General features: G+C 45.1%; 1 protein-coding gene and 1 long non-coding RNA gene across 2 annotated transcripts in view; both read right to left on the reverse strand.

Moving 5' to 3' along the window:
- The window catches only part of LOC127913054 (uncharacterized), a 40,721-nt gene extending 32,261 nt beyond the window's left edge, over positions 1 to 8,460 (reverse strand). The window contains exon 1 of the long non-coding RNA XR_008084445.1: positions 8,313 to 8,460. This is a non-coding gene — a long non-coding RNA (uncharacterized LOC127913054). The remainder of the gene's footprint in view (positions 1 to 8,312) is intronic.
- Positions 8,461 to 8,490: 30 nt separating this feature from the next.
- pnpla1 (patatin-like phospholipase domain containing 1) lies at positions 8,491 to 15,508 on the reverse strand (the record flags this gene model as incomplete). The annotated part of the gene is made up of 6 exons (XM_052484307.1): positions 15,268 to 15,508; positions 13,315 to 13,547; positions 12,162 to 12,227; positions 11,740 to 11,952; positions 9,908 to 9,968; positions 8,491 to 8,609 (listed from the first exon to the last, which is right to left on the reverse strand). Coding segments are annotated over exons 1-6 (933 nt in total), but the record flags the coding sequence as incomplete, so codon positions are not given.
- Between the last annotated feature and the right edge of the window lie 331 nt (positions 15,509 to 15,839).

A 15,839-nucleotide genomic window follows, 5' to 3' on the forward strand; every position in this document is an offset into this window, starting at 1 on the left:
AAGGTATCAGAGATGACCTGTAGGATCAATACCTGGTAGTAAAGGTATCAGATATGACCTCCAGGATCAATACCTGGTAGTAAAGGTATCAGAGATGACCTGTAGGATCAATACCTGGTAGTAAAGGTATCAGAGATGACCTCCAGGATCAATACCTGGTAGTAAAGGTATCAGAGATGACCTCCAGGATCAATACCTGGTAGTAAAGGTATCAGAGATGACCTCCAGGATCAATACCTGGTAGTAAAGGTATCAGAGATGACCTGCAGGATCAATACCTGGTAGTAAAGGTATCAGAGATGACCTGTAGGATCAATACCTGGTAGTAAAGGTATCAGAGATGAACTGCAGGATCAATACCTGGTAGTAAAGGTATCAGATATGACCTCCAGGATCAATACCTGGTAGTAAATGTATCAGAGATGAACTCAAGGATCAATACCTGGTAGTAAAGGTATCAGAGATGACCTGTAGGATCAATACCTGGTTGTAAAGGTATCAGAGATGACCTGTAGGATCAATACCTGGTAGTAAAGGTATCAGAGATGACCTGTAGGATCAATACCTGGTAGTAAAGGTATCAGAGATGACCTCCAGGATCAATACCTGGTAGTAAAGGTATCAGAGATGACCTCCAGGATCAATACCTGGTAGTAAAGGTATCAGAGATGACCTGTAGGATCAATACCTGGTAGTAAAGGTATCAGATATGACCTCCAGGATCAATACCTGGTAGTAAATGTATCAGAGATGAACTCAAGGATCAATACCTGGTAGTAAAGGTATCAGAGATGACCTGTAGGATCAATACCTGGTAGTAAAGGTATCAGAGATGACCTGTAGGATCAATACCTGGTAGTAAAGGTATCAGAGATGACCTCCAGGATCAATACCTGGTAGTAAAGGTATCAGAGATGACCTCCAGGATCAATACCTGGTAGTAAAGGTATCAGAGATGACCTCCAGGATCAATACCTGGTAGTAAAGGTATCAGAGATGACCTCCAGGATCAATACCTGGTAGTAAAGGTATCAGAGATGACCTCCAGGATCAATACCTGGTAGTAAAGTTATCAGAGATGACCTGTAGGATCAATACCTGGTAGTAAAGGTATCAGAGATGACCTGTAGGATCAATACCTGGTAGTAAAGGTATCAGAGATGACCTGTAGGATCAATACCTGGTAGTAAAGGTATCAGAGATGACCTCCAGGATCAATACCTGGTAGTAAAGGTATCAGAGATGACCTACAGGATCAATACCTGGTAATAAAGGTATCAGAGATGACCTGCGGGATCAATACCTGGTGGTAAAGGTATCAGAGATGACCTCCAGGATCAATACCTGGTAGTAAAGGTATCAGAGATGACCTCCAGGATCAATACCTGGTAGTAAAGGTATCAGAGATGACCTGCAGGATCAATACCTGGTAGTAAAGGTATCAGAGATGACCTGCGGGATCAATACCTGGTGGTAAAGGTATCAGAGATGACCTGCAGGATCAATACCTGGTAGTAAAGGTATCAGAGATGACCTGTAGGATCAATACCTGGTAGTAAAGGTATCAGATAGAGACCTACAGGATCAATACCTGGTAGTAAAGGTATCAGAGATGACCTGTAGGATCAATACCTGGTAGTAAAGGTATCAGAGATGACCTGTAGGATCAATACCTGGTAGTAAAGGTATCAGAGAGGACCTGTAGGATCAATACCTGGTAGTAAAGGTATCAGAGATGACCTGCAGGATCAATACCTGGTAGTAAAGGTATCAGAGATGACCTGCAGGATCAATACCTGGTAGTAAAGGTGTCAGAGATGACCTGTAGGATCAATACCTGGTAGTAAAGGTATCAGAGATGACCTACAGGATCAATACCTGGTGGTAAAGGTATCAGAGATGACCTACAGGATCAATACCTGGTGGTAAACGTATCAGAGATGACCTACAGGATCAATACCTGGTAGTAAAGGTATCAGAGATGACCTGTAGGATCAATACCTGGTGGTAAACGTATCAGAGATGACCTACAGGATCAATACCTGGTGGTAAAGGTATCAGAGATGACCTACAGGATCAATACCTGGTGGTAAACGTATCAGAGATGACCTACAGGATCAATACCTGGTAGTAAAGGTATCAGAGATGACCTACAGGATCAATACCTGGTGGTAAACGTATCAGAGATGACCTACAGGATCAATACCTGGTAGTAAAGGTATCAGAGATGACCTGTAGGATCAATACCTGGTAGTAAAGGTATCAGAGATGACCTGTAGGATCAATACCTGGTAGTAAAGGTATCAGATAGAGACCTACAGGATCAATACCTGGTAGTAAAGGTATCAGAGATGACCTGCAGGATCAATACCTGGTAGTAAAGGTATCAGAGATGACCTGTAGGATCAATACCTGGTAGTAAAGGTATCAGAGATGACCTACAGGATCAATACCTGGTAGTAAAGGTATCAGAGATGACCTCCAGGATCAATACCTGGTAGTAAAGGTATCAGAGATGACCTGTAGGATCAATACCTGGTAGTAAAGGTATCAGATAGAGACCTACAGGATCAATACCTGGTAGTAAAGGTATCAGAGATGACCTGTAGGATCAATACCTGGTAGTAAAGGTATCAGAGATGACCTGTAGGATCAATACCTGGTAGTAAAGGTATCAGAGAGGACCTGTAGGATCAATACCTGGTAGTAAAGGTATCAGAGATGACCTGCAGGATCAATACCTGGTAGTAAAGGTATCAGAGATGACCTGCAGGATCAATACCTGGTAGTAAAGGTGTCAGAGATGACCTGTAGGATCAATACCTGGTAGTAAAGGTATCAGAGATGACCTACAGGATCAATACCTGGTGGTAAAGGTATCAGAGATGACCTACAGGATCAATACCTGGTGGTAAACGTATCAGAGATGACCTACAGGATCAATACCTGGTAGTAAAGGTATCAGAGATGACCTGTAGGATCAATACCTGGTGGTAAACGTATCAGAGATGACCTACAGGATCAATACCTGGTGGTAAAGGTATCAGAGATGACCTACAGGATCAATACCTGGTGGTAAACGTATCAGAGATGACCTACAGGATCAATACCTGGTAGTAAAGGTATCAGAGATGACCTACAGGATCAATACCTGGTGGTAAACGTATCAGAGATGACCTACAGGATCAATACCTGGTAGTAAAGGTATCAGAGATGACCTGTAGGATCAATACCTGGTAGTAAATGTATCAGAGATGACCTGCAGGATCAATACCTGGTAGTAAAGGTATCAGAGATGACCTCCAGGATCAATACCTTGTAGTAAAGGTATCAGAGATGACCTGTAGGATCAATACCTGGTAGTAAAGGTATCAGAGATGACCTCCAGGATCAATACCTGGTAGTAAAGGTATCAGAGATGACCTCCAGGATCAATACCTGGTAGTAAAGGTATCAGAGATGACCTGTAGGATCAATACCTGGTAGTAAAGGTATCAGAGATGACCTGTAGGATCAATACCTGGTAGTAAAGGTAACAGAGATGACCTGTAGGATCAATACCTGGTAGTAAAGGTATCAGAGATGACCTCCAGGATCAATACCTGGTTGTAAAGGTATCAGAGAGGACCTGCAGGATCAATACCTGGTAGTAAAGGTATCAGAGATGACCTGTAGGATCAATACCTGGTAGTAAAGGTATCAGCTAGAGACCTGTAGGATCAATACCTGGTAGTAAAGGTATCAGAGATGACCTCCAGGATCAATACCTGGTTGTAAAGGTATCAGAGAGGACCTGCAGGATCAATACCTGGTAGTAAAGGTATCAGAGATGACCTGCAGGATCAATACCTGGTAGTAAAGGTATCAGCTAGAGACCTGCAGGATCAATACCTGGTAGTAAAGGTGTCAGAGATGACCTGCTGGATCAATACCTGGTAGTTAAGGTATCAGAGATGACCTGTAGGATCAATACCTGGTAGTAAAGGTATCAGAGATGACCTCCAGGATCAATACCTGGTAGTAAAGGTATCAGAGATGACCTGTAGGATCAATACCTGGTAGTAAAGGTATCAGAGAGGACCTGTAGGATCAATACCTGGTAGTAAAGGTATCAGAGATGACCTGCAGGATCAATACCTGGTAGTAAAGGTATCAGAGATGACCTGCAGGATCAATACCTGGTAGTAAAGGTGTCAGAGATGACCTGTAGGATCAATACCTGGTAGTAAAGGTATCAGAGATGACCTACAGGATCAATACCTGGTGGTAAAGGTATCAGAGATGACCTACAGGATCAATACCTGGTGGTAAACGTATCAGAGATGACCTACAGGATCAATACCTGGTAGTAAAGGTATCAGAGATGACCTGTAGGATCAATACCTGGTGGTAAACGTATCAGAGATGACCTACAGGATCAATACCTGGTGGTAAAGGTATCAGAGATGACCTACAGGATCAATACCTGGTGGTAAACGTATCAGAGATGACCTACAGGATCAATACCTGGTAGTAAAGGTATCAGAGATGACCTACAGGATCAATACCTGGTGGTAAACGTATCAGAGATGACCTACAGGATCAATACCTGGTAGTAAAGGTATCAGAGATGACCTGTAGGATCAATACCTGGTAGTAAATGTATCAGAGATGACCTGCAGGATCAATACCTGGTAGTAAAGGTATCAGAGATGACCTCCAGGATCAATACCTTGTAGTAAAGGTATCAGAGATGACCTGTAGGATCAATACCTGGTAGTAAAGGTATCAGAGATGACCTCCAGGATCAATACCTGGTAGTAAAGGTATCAGAGATGACCTCCAGGATCAATACCTGGTAGTAAAGGTATCAGAGATGACCTGTAGGATCAATACCTGGTAGTAAAGGTATCAGAGATGACCTGTAGGATCAATACCTGGTAGTAAAGGTAACAGAGATGACCTGTAGGATCAATACCTGGTAGTAAAGGTATCAGAGATGACCTCCAGGATCAATACCTGGTTGTAAAGGTATCAGAGAGGACCTGCAGGATCAATACCTGGTAGTAAAGGTATCAGACATGACCTGTAGGATCAATACCTGGTAGTAAAGGTATCAGCTAGAGACCTGTAGGATCAATACCTGGTAGTAAAGGTATCAGAGATGACCTCCAGGATCAATACCTGGTTGTAAAGGTATCAGAGAGGACCTGCAGGATCAATACCTGGTAGTAAAGGTATCAGAGATGACCTGCAGGATCAATACCTGGTAGTAAAGGTATCAGCTAGAGACCTGCAGGATCAATACCTGGTAGTAAAGGTGTCAGAGATGACCTGCTGGATCAATACCTGGTAGTTAAGGTATCAGAGATGACCTGTAGGATCAATACCTGGTAGTAAAGGTATCAGAGATGACCTCCAGGATCAATACCTGGTAGTAAAGGTATCAGAGATGACCTGTAGGATCAATACCTGGTAGTAAAGGTATCAGAGAGGACCTGTAGGATCAATACCTGGTAGTAAAGGTATCAGAGATGACCTCCAGGATCAATACCTGGTAGTAAAGGTGTCAGAGATGACCTCCAGGATCAATACCTGGTAGTAAAGGTATCAGAGATGACCTGCAGGATCAATACCTGGTAGTAAAGGTATCAGAGATGACCTGCAGGATCAATACCTGGTAGTAAAGGTATCAGAGATGACCTCCAGGATCAATACCTGGTAGTAAAGGTATCAGAGATGACCTGTAGGATCAATACCTGGTAGTAAAGGTATCAGAGATGACCTGCAGGATCAATACCTGGTAGTAAAGGTATCAGCTAGAGACCTGTAGGATCAATACCTGGTAGTAAAGGTATCAGAGATGACCTGTAGGATCAATACCTGGTAGTAAAGGTATCAGAGATGACCTCCAGGATCAATACCTGGTAGTAAAGGTATCAGAGATGACCTGTAGGATCAATACCTGGTAGTAAAGGTATCAGAGATGACCTGCAGGATCAATACCTGGTAGTAAAGGTATCAGCTAGAGACCTGTAGGATCAATACCTGGTAGTAAGGTATCAGAGATGACCTGTAGGATCAATACCTGGTAGTAAAGGTATCAGAGATGACCTCCAGGATCAATACCTGGTAGTAAAGGTATCAGAGATGACCTGTAGGATCAATACCTGGTAGTAAAGGTATCAGAGATGACCTGCAGGATCAATACCTGGTAGTAAAGGTATCAGAGATGACCTGCAGGATCAATACCTGGTAGTAAAGGTATCAGAGATGACCTCCAGGATCAATACCTGGTAGTAAAGGTATCAGAGATGACCTGCAGGATCAATACCTGGTAGTAAAGGTATCAGAGATGACCTGCGGGATCAATATCTGGTGGTAAAGGTATCAGAGATGACCTCCAGGATCAATACCTGGTAGTAAAGGTATCAGAGATGACCTGTAGGATCAATACCTGGTAGTAAAGGTATCAGAGATGACCTGTAGGATCAATACCTGGTAGTAAAGGTATCAGAGATGACCTGTAGGATCAATACCTGGTAGTAAAGGTATCAGAGATGACCTGTAGGATCAATACCTGGTAGTAAAGGTATCAGAGATGACCTGTAGGATCAATACCTGGTAGTAAAGGTATCAGCTAGAGACCTGTAGGATCAATACCTGGTAGTAAAGGTATCAGAGATGACCTCCAGGATCAATACCTGGTTGTAAAGGTATCAGAGAGGACCTGCAGGATCAATACCTGGTAGTAAAGGTATCAGAGATGACCTGCAGGATCAATACCTGGTAGTAAAGGTATCAGCTAGAGACCTGCAGGATCAATACCTGGTAGTAAAGGTGTCAGAGATGACCTGCTGGATCAATACCTGGTAGTTAAGGTATCAGAGATGACCTGTAGGATCAATACCTGGTAGTAAAGGTATCAGAGATGACCTCCAGGATCAATACCTGGTAGTAAAGGTATCAGAGATGACCTGTAGGATCAATACCTGGTAGTAAAGGTATCAGAGAGGACCTGTAGGATCAATACCTGGTAGTAAAGATATCAGAGATGACCTCCAGGATCAATACCTGGTAGTAAAGGTGTCAGAGATGACCTCCAGGATCAATACCTGGTAGTAAAGGTATCAGAGATGACCTGCAGGATCAATACCTGGTAGTAAAGGTATCAGAGATGACCTGCAGGATCAATACCTGGTAGTAAAGGTATCAGAGATGACCTCCAGGATCAATACCTGGTAGTAAAGGTATCAGAGATGACCTGTAGGATCAATACCTGGTAGTAAAGGTATCAGAGATGACCTGCAGGATCAATACCTGGTAGTAAAGGTATCAGCTAGAGACCTGTAGGATCAATACCTGGTAGTAAAGGTATCAGAGATGACCTGTAGGATCAATACCTGGTAGTAAAGGTATCAGAGATGACCTCCAGGATCAATACCTGGTAGTAAAGGTATCAGAGATGACCTGTAGGATCAATACCTGGTAGTAAAGGTATCAGAGATGACCTGCAGGATCAATACCTGGTAGTAAAGGTATCAGCTAGAGACCTGTAGGATCAATACCTGGTAGTAAAGGTATCAGAGATGACCTGTAGGATCAATACCTGGTAGTAAAGGTATCAGAGATGACCTCCAGGATCAATACCTGGTAGTAAAGGTATCAGAGATGACCTGTAGGATCAATACCTGGTAGTAAAGGTATCAGAGATGACCTGCAGGATCAATACCTGGTAGTAAAGGTATCAGAGATGACCTGCAGGATCAATACCTGGTAGTAAAGGTATCAGAGATGACCTCCAGGATCAATACCTGGTAGTAAAGGTATCAGAGATGACCTGCAGGATCAATACCTGGTAGTAAAGGTATCAGAGATGACCTGCGGGATCAATATCTGGTGGTAAAGGTATCAGAGATGACCTCCAGGATCAATACCTGGTAGTAAAGGTATCAGAGATGACCTGTAGGATCAATACCTGGTAGTAAAGGTATCAGAGATGACCTCCAGGATCAATACCTGGTAGTAAAGGTATCAGAGATGACCTGTAGGATCAATACCTGGTAGTAAAGGTATCAGATACATGGTTATATAAATAGAGCCGAATATATAGATAAACGTCACCTTGTCCGAGAGAGACACGGTTATCAAAACCTCACGTCGGCCTCCACGAAACACAGCCCTTATTTTAAGTGTTTTTAAAATTCCCTATTGGAGAAACATATGGTGACAAAGACACGTGCAAGTGTTAGGTCGAGAAAGTTGGGGGTGATCGTTTCAGCATTTCATTTGCTTGATGACGCTGAGAGTGTGTGTGTGTGCGTGCACGGTACCTGTGTTTATCCAGGTGGGCAGGGCTAGGTAAATGGCCTGTTCCAGGCTTGCCAGATGCCAAGGTAGATCTCCCCCTTCAAGATAACAGTTTCTCTGACTGCCTCTGGTCTCTGTCTGGGAGGACCACACATTCAACTCATCCACCCATTCTTCTTCTTCCTCCTCCTCCTCCTCCTCCTCCTCCTCCTCCTCCTCCTCCTCCTCCTGGTCTGTCTCCAGATCTGTCCATCCATCAGGAGGAGGTGAGAAGTGAGGCTCTGATGGGGTGTTTAGAAGAGGCAGACATGGGACCAGGTCTAGTGGGGGGGTGCAGGGATAGAGAGAGATACAGAGAGTGAGTGAGAATAGAGAGACATACAGAGAGTGAGTGAGAAATAGAGAGAGATACAGAGAGTGAGTGAGAAATAGAGAGAGATACAGAGAGTGAGTGAGAAATAGAGAGACATACAGAGAGTGAGTGAGAAATAGAGAGAGATACAGAGAGTGAGTGAGAAATAGAGAGACATACAGAGAGTGAGTGAGAAATAGAGAGAGATACAGAGAGTGAGTGAGAAATAGAGAGACATACAGAGAGTGAGTGAGAAATAGAGAGAGATACAGAGAGTGAGTGAGAAATAGAGAGACATACAGAGAGTGAGTGAGAAATAGAGAGAGATACAGAGAGTGAGTGAGAAATAGAGAGACATACAGAGAGTGAGTGAGAAATAGAGAGACATACAGAGAGTGAGTGAGAAATAGAGAGACATACAGAGAGTGAGTGAGAAATAGAGAGAGAGATACAGAGAGTGAGTGAGAAATAGAGAGACATACAGAGAGTGAGTGAGAAATAGAGAGAGATACAGAGAGTGAGTGAGAAATAGAGAGAGATACAGAGAGTGAGTGAGAAATAGAGAGACATACAGAGAGTGAGTGAGAAATAGAGAGAGATACAGAGAGTGAGTGAGAAATAGAGAGACATACAGAGAGTGAGTGAGAAATAGAGAGACATACAGAGAGTGAGTGAGAAATAGAGAGAGATACAGAGAGTGAGTGAGAAATAGAGAGACATACAGAGAGTGAGTGAGAGATAGAGAGACATACAGAGAGTGAGTGAGAAATAGAGAGAGATACAGAGAGTGAGTGAGAAATAGAGAGACATACAGAGAGTGAGTGAGAAATAGAGAGAGAGATACAGAGAGTGAGTGAGAAATAGAGAGAGATACAGAGAGTGAGTGAGAAATAGAGAGACATACAGAGAGTGAGTGAGAAATAGAGAGAGATACAGAGAGTGAGTGAGAAATAGAGAGACATACAGAGAGTGAGTGAGAAATAGAGAGAGATACAGAGAGTGAGTGAGAAATAGAGAGACATACAGAGAGTGAGTGAGAAATAGAGAGAGATACAGAGAGTGAGTGAGAAATAGAGAGACATACAGAGAGTGAGTGAGAAATAGAGAGACATACAGAGAGTGAGTGAGAAATAGAGAGAGAGATACAGAGAGTGAGTGAGAAATAGAGAGAGAGAAAAAAAAGGATAAGGAGTCACTAGCACTTCATCTCTTTTGCCACCATAAAGAGACTCATCTATACGGAGATCACATGACATCATGACCCACCACTGGTCTGTAGGAAGTGAAGGCCGTCTCTGTATCCACTGTGGTAGGCCTTGTCCAGAGCCTGAGGACAGGTTATAGACACACACACACTCCTTCTGTTATCAACTAATCATGTTTACAGCACTCTGACATGTACTGTATGTAAAGTCATGTCTCCACCCGGCCTTCTGATAGGCTAATCATTTGCTAGTCTGCAGATCTGAAAGGTGGGGATAGGTTGGAGGCAATATGGTGGAGTCATCACTACATTAAGATGTGCCATGGGAAGGAGGTTAGGGGTTGTTTTGGGGGCCTATGGGAAGGAGGTTAGGGGTTGTTTAGGGCCTATGGGAAGGAGGTTAGGGGTTGTTTAGGGGCCTATGGGAAGGAGGTTAGGGGTTGTTTTGGGGCGTATGGGAAGGAGGTTAGGGGTTGTTTGGGGGCCTATGGGAAGGAGGTTAGGGGTTGTTTGGGGGCCTATGGGAAGGAGGTTAGGGGTTGTTTTGGGGGCCTATGGGAAGGAGGTTAGGGGTTGTTTAGGGGCCTATGGGAAGGAGGTTAGGGGTTGTTTGGGGGCCTATGGGAAGGAGGTTAGGGGTTGTTTGGGGGCCTATGGGAAGGAGGTTAGGGTTTGTTTAGGGGCCTATGGGAAGGAGGTTAGGGGTTGTTTGGGGGCCTATGGGAAGGAGGTTAGGGGTTGTTTGGGGGCCTATGGGAAGGAGGTTAGGGGTTGTTTTGGGGCCTATGGGAAGGAGGTTAGGGGTTGTTTTGGGGGCCTATGGGAAGGAGGTTAGGGGTTGTTTTGGGGGCCTATGGGAAGGAGGTTAGGGGTTGTTTGGGGGCCTTTGGGAAGGAGGTTAGGGGTTGTTTTGGGGGCCTATGGGAAGGAGGTTAGGGTTTGTTTAGGGGCCTATGGGAAGGAGGTTAGGGGTTGTTTGGGGGCCTATGGGAAGGAGGTTAGGGGTTGTTTGGGGGCCTATGGGAAGGAGGTTAGGGGTTGTTTTGGGGCCTATGGGAAGGAGGTTAGGGGTTGTTTTGGGGGCCTATGGGAAGGAGGTTAGGGGTTGTTTTGGGGGCCTATGGGAAGGAGGTTAGGGGTTGTTTGGGGGCCTATGGGAAGGAGGTTAGGGGTTGTTTTGGGGGCCTATGGGAAGGAGGTTAGGGGTTGTTTAGGGGCCTATGGGAAGGAGGTTAGGGGTTGTTTGGGGGCCTATGGGAAGGAGGTTAGGGGTTGTTTGGGGGCCTATGGGAAGGAGGTTATGGGTTGTTTGGGGGCCTATGGGAAGGAGGTTAGGGGTTGTTTAGGGGCCTATGGGAAGGAGGTTAGGGGTTGTTTAGGGGCGTATGGGAAGGAGGTTAGGGGTTGTTTTGGGGGCCTATGGGAAGGAGGTTAGGGGTTGTTTAGGGGCCTATGGGAAGGAGGTTAGGGGTTGTTTTGGGGGCCTATGGGAAGGAGGTTAGGGGTTGTTTTGGGGGCCTATGGGAAGGAGGTTAGGGGTTGTTTTGGGGCCTATGGGAAGGAGGTTAGAGGTTGCTTTGGGGATTAGGGGAAGGGGGTAGAAGTAGAGGGCTGGGTGGAGAGGTAGAGGGCTGGGTGGAGAAGTAGAGGGCTGGGTGGAGAAGTAGAGGGCTGGGTGGAGAGGTAGAGGGCTTGGTGGAGAGGTAGAGGGCTGGGTGGAGAAGTAGAGGGCTGGGTGGAGAGGTAGAGGGCTGGGTGGAGAGGTAGAGGGCTGGGTGGAGAGGTAGAGGGCTGGGTGGAGAAGTAGAGGGCTGGGTGGAGAGGTAGAGGGCTGGGTGGAGAAGTAGAGGGCTGGGTGGAGAGGTAGAGGGCTGAGTTTGTTTTGGGGTTATACCTCCCAGTCATAGGGGTAGATGGCGTGTAGTATCCGGTAACCGTTGACAAGACTGCAGTGGAGGCACGCTCCGCTCACCACGATGTCACACAGTGGGGCGGGGTCCTTTGGGCAGATGTCCGTCTCACCAGCGAATGGAGACACAGTGAGGGTGTGGCCAATTGGGCAGGAGTTGGTCGGCTGGATACTGGAGAAACCACCGTCCACGTAATGCTGCGGGACAACACACAAACAGAGATATGATCACATGCACCATGGAGCACTGCTTTACAGCAGTCTCTTTCAAACCTCTCATCAGGGAGCCGGTCCGTTGATCGAAACTATTCCAGAACCAGCACACCTGATTCAACTGGTCGACTAATCATCAAGCCCTTGACTCAGGTGTGCTACTCCAGGGGTTCAACTCCAGTGTGGGGACTCACCACTCCTTTGTATCTTGGTGGCTGTATACCACAGTACCCAGGCAGAAAGCAACCGCACAACAGCGCCTCCATGTGGGGGAAACACAGAACTGCAGTTAAACATCTGGCTCATAGACAGACACCACTAAATTCAACATGTTGATACTTATATTTAATGCTGTGTACCATGGTAAACTGAGATCACCTCACGGTAAACTGAGATCTACTCACAGTAAACTGAGATCTACTCACGGTAAACTGAGATCACCTCACGGTAAACTGAGATCTACTCACAGTAAACTGAGATCTACTCACGGTAAACTGAGATCTACTCACAGTAAACTGAGATCTACTCACGGTAAACTGAGATCACCTCACGGTAAACTGAGATTTAGGTAAACTGAGATCTACTCACAGTAAACTGAGATCTACTCACGGTAAACTGAGATTTAGGTAAACTGAGATCACCTCACCGTAAACTGAGATCTACTCACAGTAAACTGAGATCTACTCACGGTAAACTGAGATCTACTCACAGTAAACTGAGATCTACTCACGGTAAACTGAGATCTACTCACGGTAAACTGAGATTTAGGTAAACTGAGATCTACTCACAGTAAACTGAGATCTACTCACAGTAAACTGAGATCTACTCACGGTAAACTGAGATCTACTCACAGTAAACTGAGATCTACTCACGGTAAACTGAGATTTACTCACAGTAAACTGAGATCTACTCACAGTAAACTGAGATCTACTCACAGTAAACTGAGATCTACTCACAGTAAACTGAGATCTACTCACGGTAAACTGAGATCTACTCACGGTAAACTGAGATTTAGGTAAACTGAGATCTACTCACAGTAAACTGAGATCTACTCACAGTAAACTGAGATTTACTCACGGTAAACTGAGATCTACTCACGGTAAACTGAGATCTACTCACAGTAAACTGAGATTTACTCACGGTAAACTGAGATCTACTCACGGTAAACTGAGATCTACTCACAGTAAACTGAGATCTACTCACAGTAAACTGAGATCTACTCACAGTAAACTGAGATCTACTCACAGTAAACTGAGATCACCTCACGGTAAACTGAGATCTACTCACGGTAAACTGAGATCTACTCACGTTAGTTTTATCAATGTAATTGTCTATAGCATAACACACCTGCACCACGTCTTCTCGGGACGTGAACTTTGACACCATGATGTTCTGTCCATCTGGGATGCGTGTCATGGCGATGGCCAGGCGTCCGCTGGCCCTGATGTGGGCGTCGGCCGGTAGCATGAGGCGCAGCATACGTTCTATCCACACAGACACGTTCCCCGCAGGGTGCAGCGGCCCCAGGACACGGCCCCTCATCTGCCGCGCAAACCTCAGCATCTCATCACGCACCATGTCTGCATGGCACAGACACATATAAACAGTCTGCATGGCACAGACACACACAGACACACACATATAAACAGTCTGCATGGCACAGACACACACAGACACACACATATATAAACAGTCTGCATAGCACAGACACATATAAACAGTCTGCATGGCACAGACACACACAGACACACACATATATAAACAGTCTGCATAGCACAGACACATATAAACAGTCTGCATGGCACAGACACACACAGACACACACATATATAAACAGTCTGCATAGCACAGACACATATAAACAGTCTGCATGGCACAGACACACACAGACACACACAGACACACACAGACACACACAGACACACAAAGATAAACAGTCTGCATGGCACAGACACATATAAACAGTCTGCATGGCACAGACACACACAGACACACACATATATAAACAGTCTGCATGGCACAGACACATATAAACAGACACACAAAGATAAACAGTCTGCATGGCACAGACACATATAAACAGTCTGCATGGCACAGACACACACAGACACACACATATAAACAGTCTGCATGGCACAGACACATATAAACAGACACACAAAGATAAACAGTCTGCATGGCACAGACACACAAAGATAAACAGTCTGCATGGCACAGACACACAAAGATAAACAGTCTGCATGGCACAGACACACAAAGATAAACAGTCTGCATGGCACAGACACACACAGACACACACATATATAAACAGTCTGCATGGCACAGACACATATAAACAGACACACAAAGATAAACAGTCTGCATGGCACAGACACACAAAGATAAACAGTCTGCATGGCACAGACACACAAAGATAAACAGTCTGCATGGCACAGACACACAAAGATAAACAGTCTGCATGGCACAGACACACACAGACACACACATATATAAACAGTCTGCATGGCACAGACACATAAACAGACACACAAAGATAAACAGTCTGCATGGCACAGACACACAAAGATAAACAGTCTGCATGGCACAGACACACAAAGATAAACAGTCTGCATGGCACAGACACACAAAGATAAACAGTCTGCATGGCACAGACACATATAAACAGACACACACAGATAAACAGTCTGCATGGCACAGACACATATAAACAGACACACACAGATAAACAGTCTGCATGGCACATACACACACACATATAAACAGTCTGCATGGCACAGACACATATAAACAGACACACAAAGATAAACAGTCTGCATGGCACAGACACACACAGACACACACATATATAAACAGTCTGCATAGCACAGACACACACATATAAACAGTCTGCATGGCACAGACACACACAGACACACACATATATAAACAGTCTGCATAGCACAGACACACACATATAAACAGTCTGCATGGCACAGACACATATAAACAGACACACACATATAAACAGTCTGCATGGCACAGACAGACACACACAGACAGAGACACACACACAAACAGTTGGCTTGTTACAGACAGACACACACACACACACACACACACACACACACACACACACACACACACAAACAGTCGGCTTGTTACAGACACACACACACAAACACACACACACACACATATTGACAAACACACACATATTGAATATTGACAAACACACACACACACACACCGACACGCACGTACACACATGCATATTCGCAGAATGATTAAAACATCAATCAACAGCATAATTAACTCTCTTACCCAGACTGGAGCCACAGACTACGGCAGCAGCCACCAGAGACCCGGCCGAGGCCCCCATGACCTTAGGGGCCGTCTGCAGCACCCTGGGGGACCGATCCCGCATGCTCTGGGCCACACCCAACTGGTACGTAGCCAGGAACCCCGATCCAGAGAAGGAGATGGACAGAGGAGCAGGCACAGACTGACCAGACACAGACTGCCCACTGGAGAGAGGAGGCTCCACAGACCTCGATGGAGACATGTTTAGGATACAGGAACAACAATCAACTAGACTTGACTTTCACTGTTATTGGTGTCCAAGGAGACAAGGAGAGGATATCAGGCTTGTTATCTTTCGGTGTCCAAGGAGACAAGGAGAGGATATCAGGCTTGTTATCTTTCGGTGTCCAAGGAGACAAGGAGAGGATATCAGGCTTGTTATCTTTCGGTGTCCAAGGAGACAAGGAGAGGATATCAGGCTTGTTATCTTTCGGTATCCAAGGAGACGAGGAGAGGATATCAGGCTTGTTATCTTTCGGTGTCCAAGGAGACGAGGAGAGGATATCAGGCTTGTTATCTTTCGGTGTCCGAGG

Source organism: Oncorhynchus keta, chromosome 28 (genome assembly GCF_023373465.1).
Source record: "Oncorhynchus keta strain PuntledgeMale-10-30-2019 chromosome 28, Oket_V2, whole genome shotgun sequence".
NCBI lineage: Eukaryota > Metazoa > Chordata > Actinopteri > Salmoniformes > Salmonidae > Oncorhynchus > Oncorhynchus keta.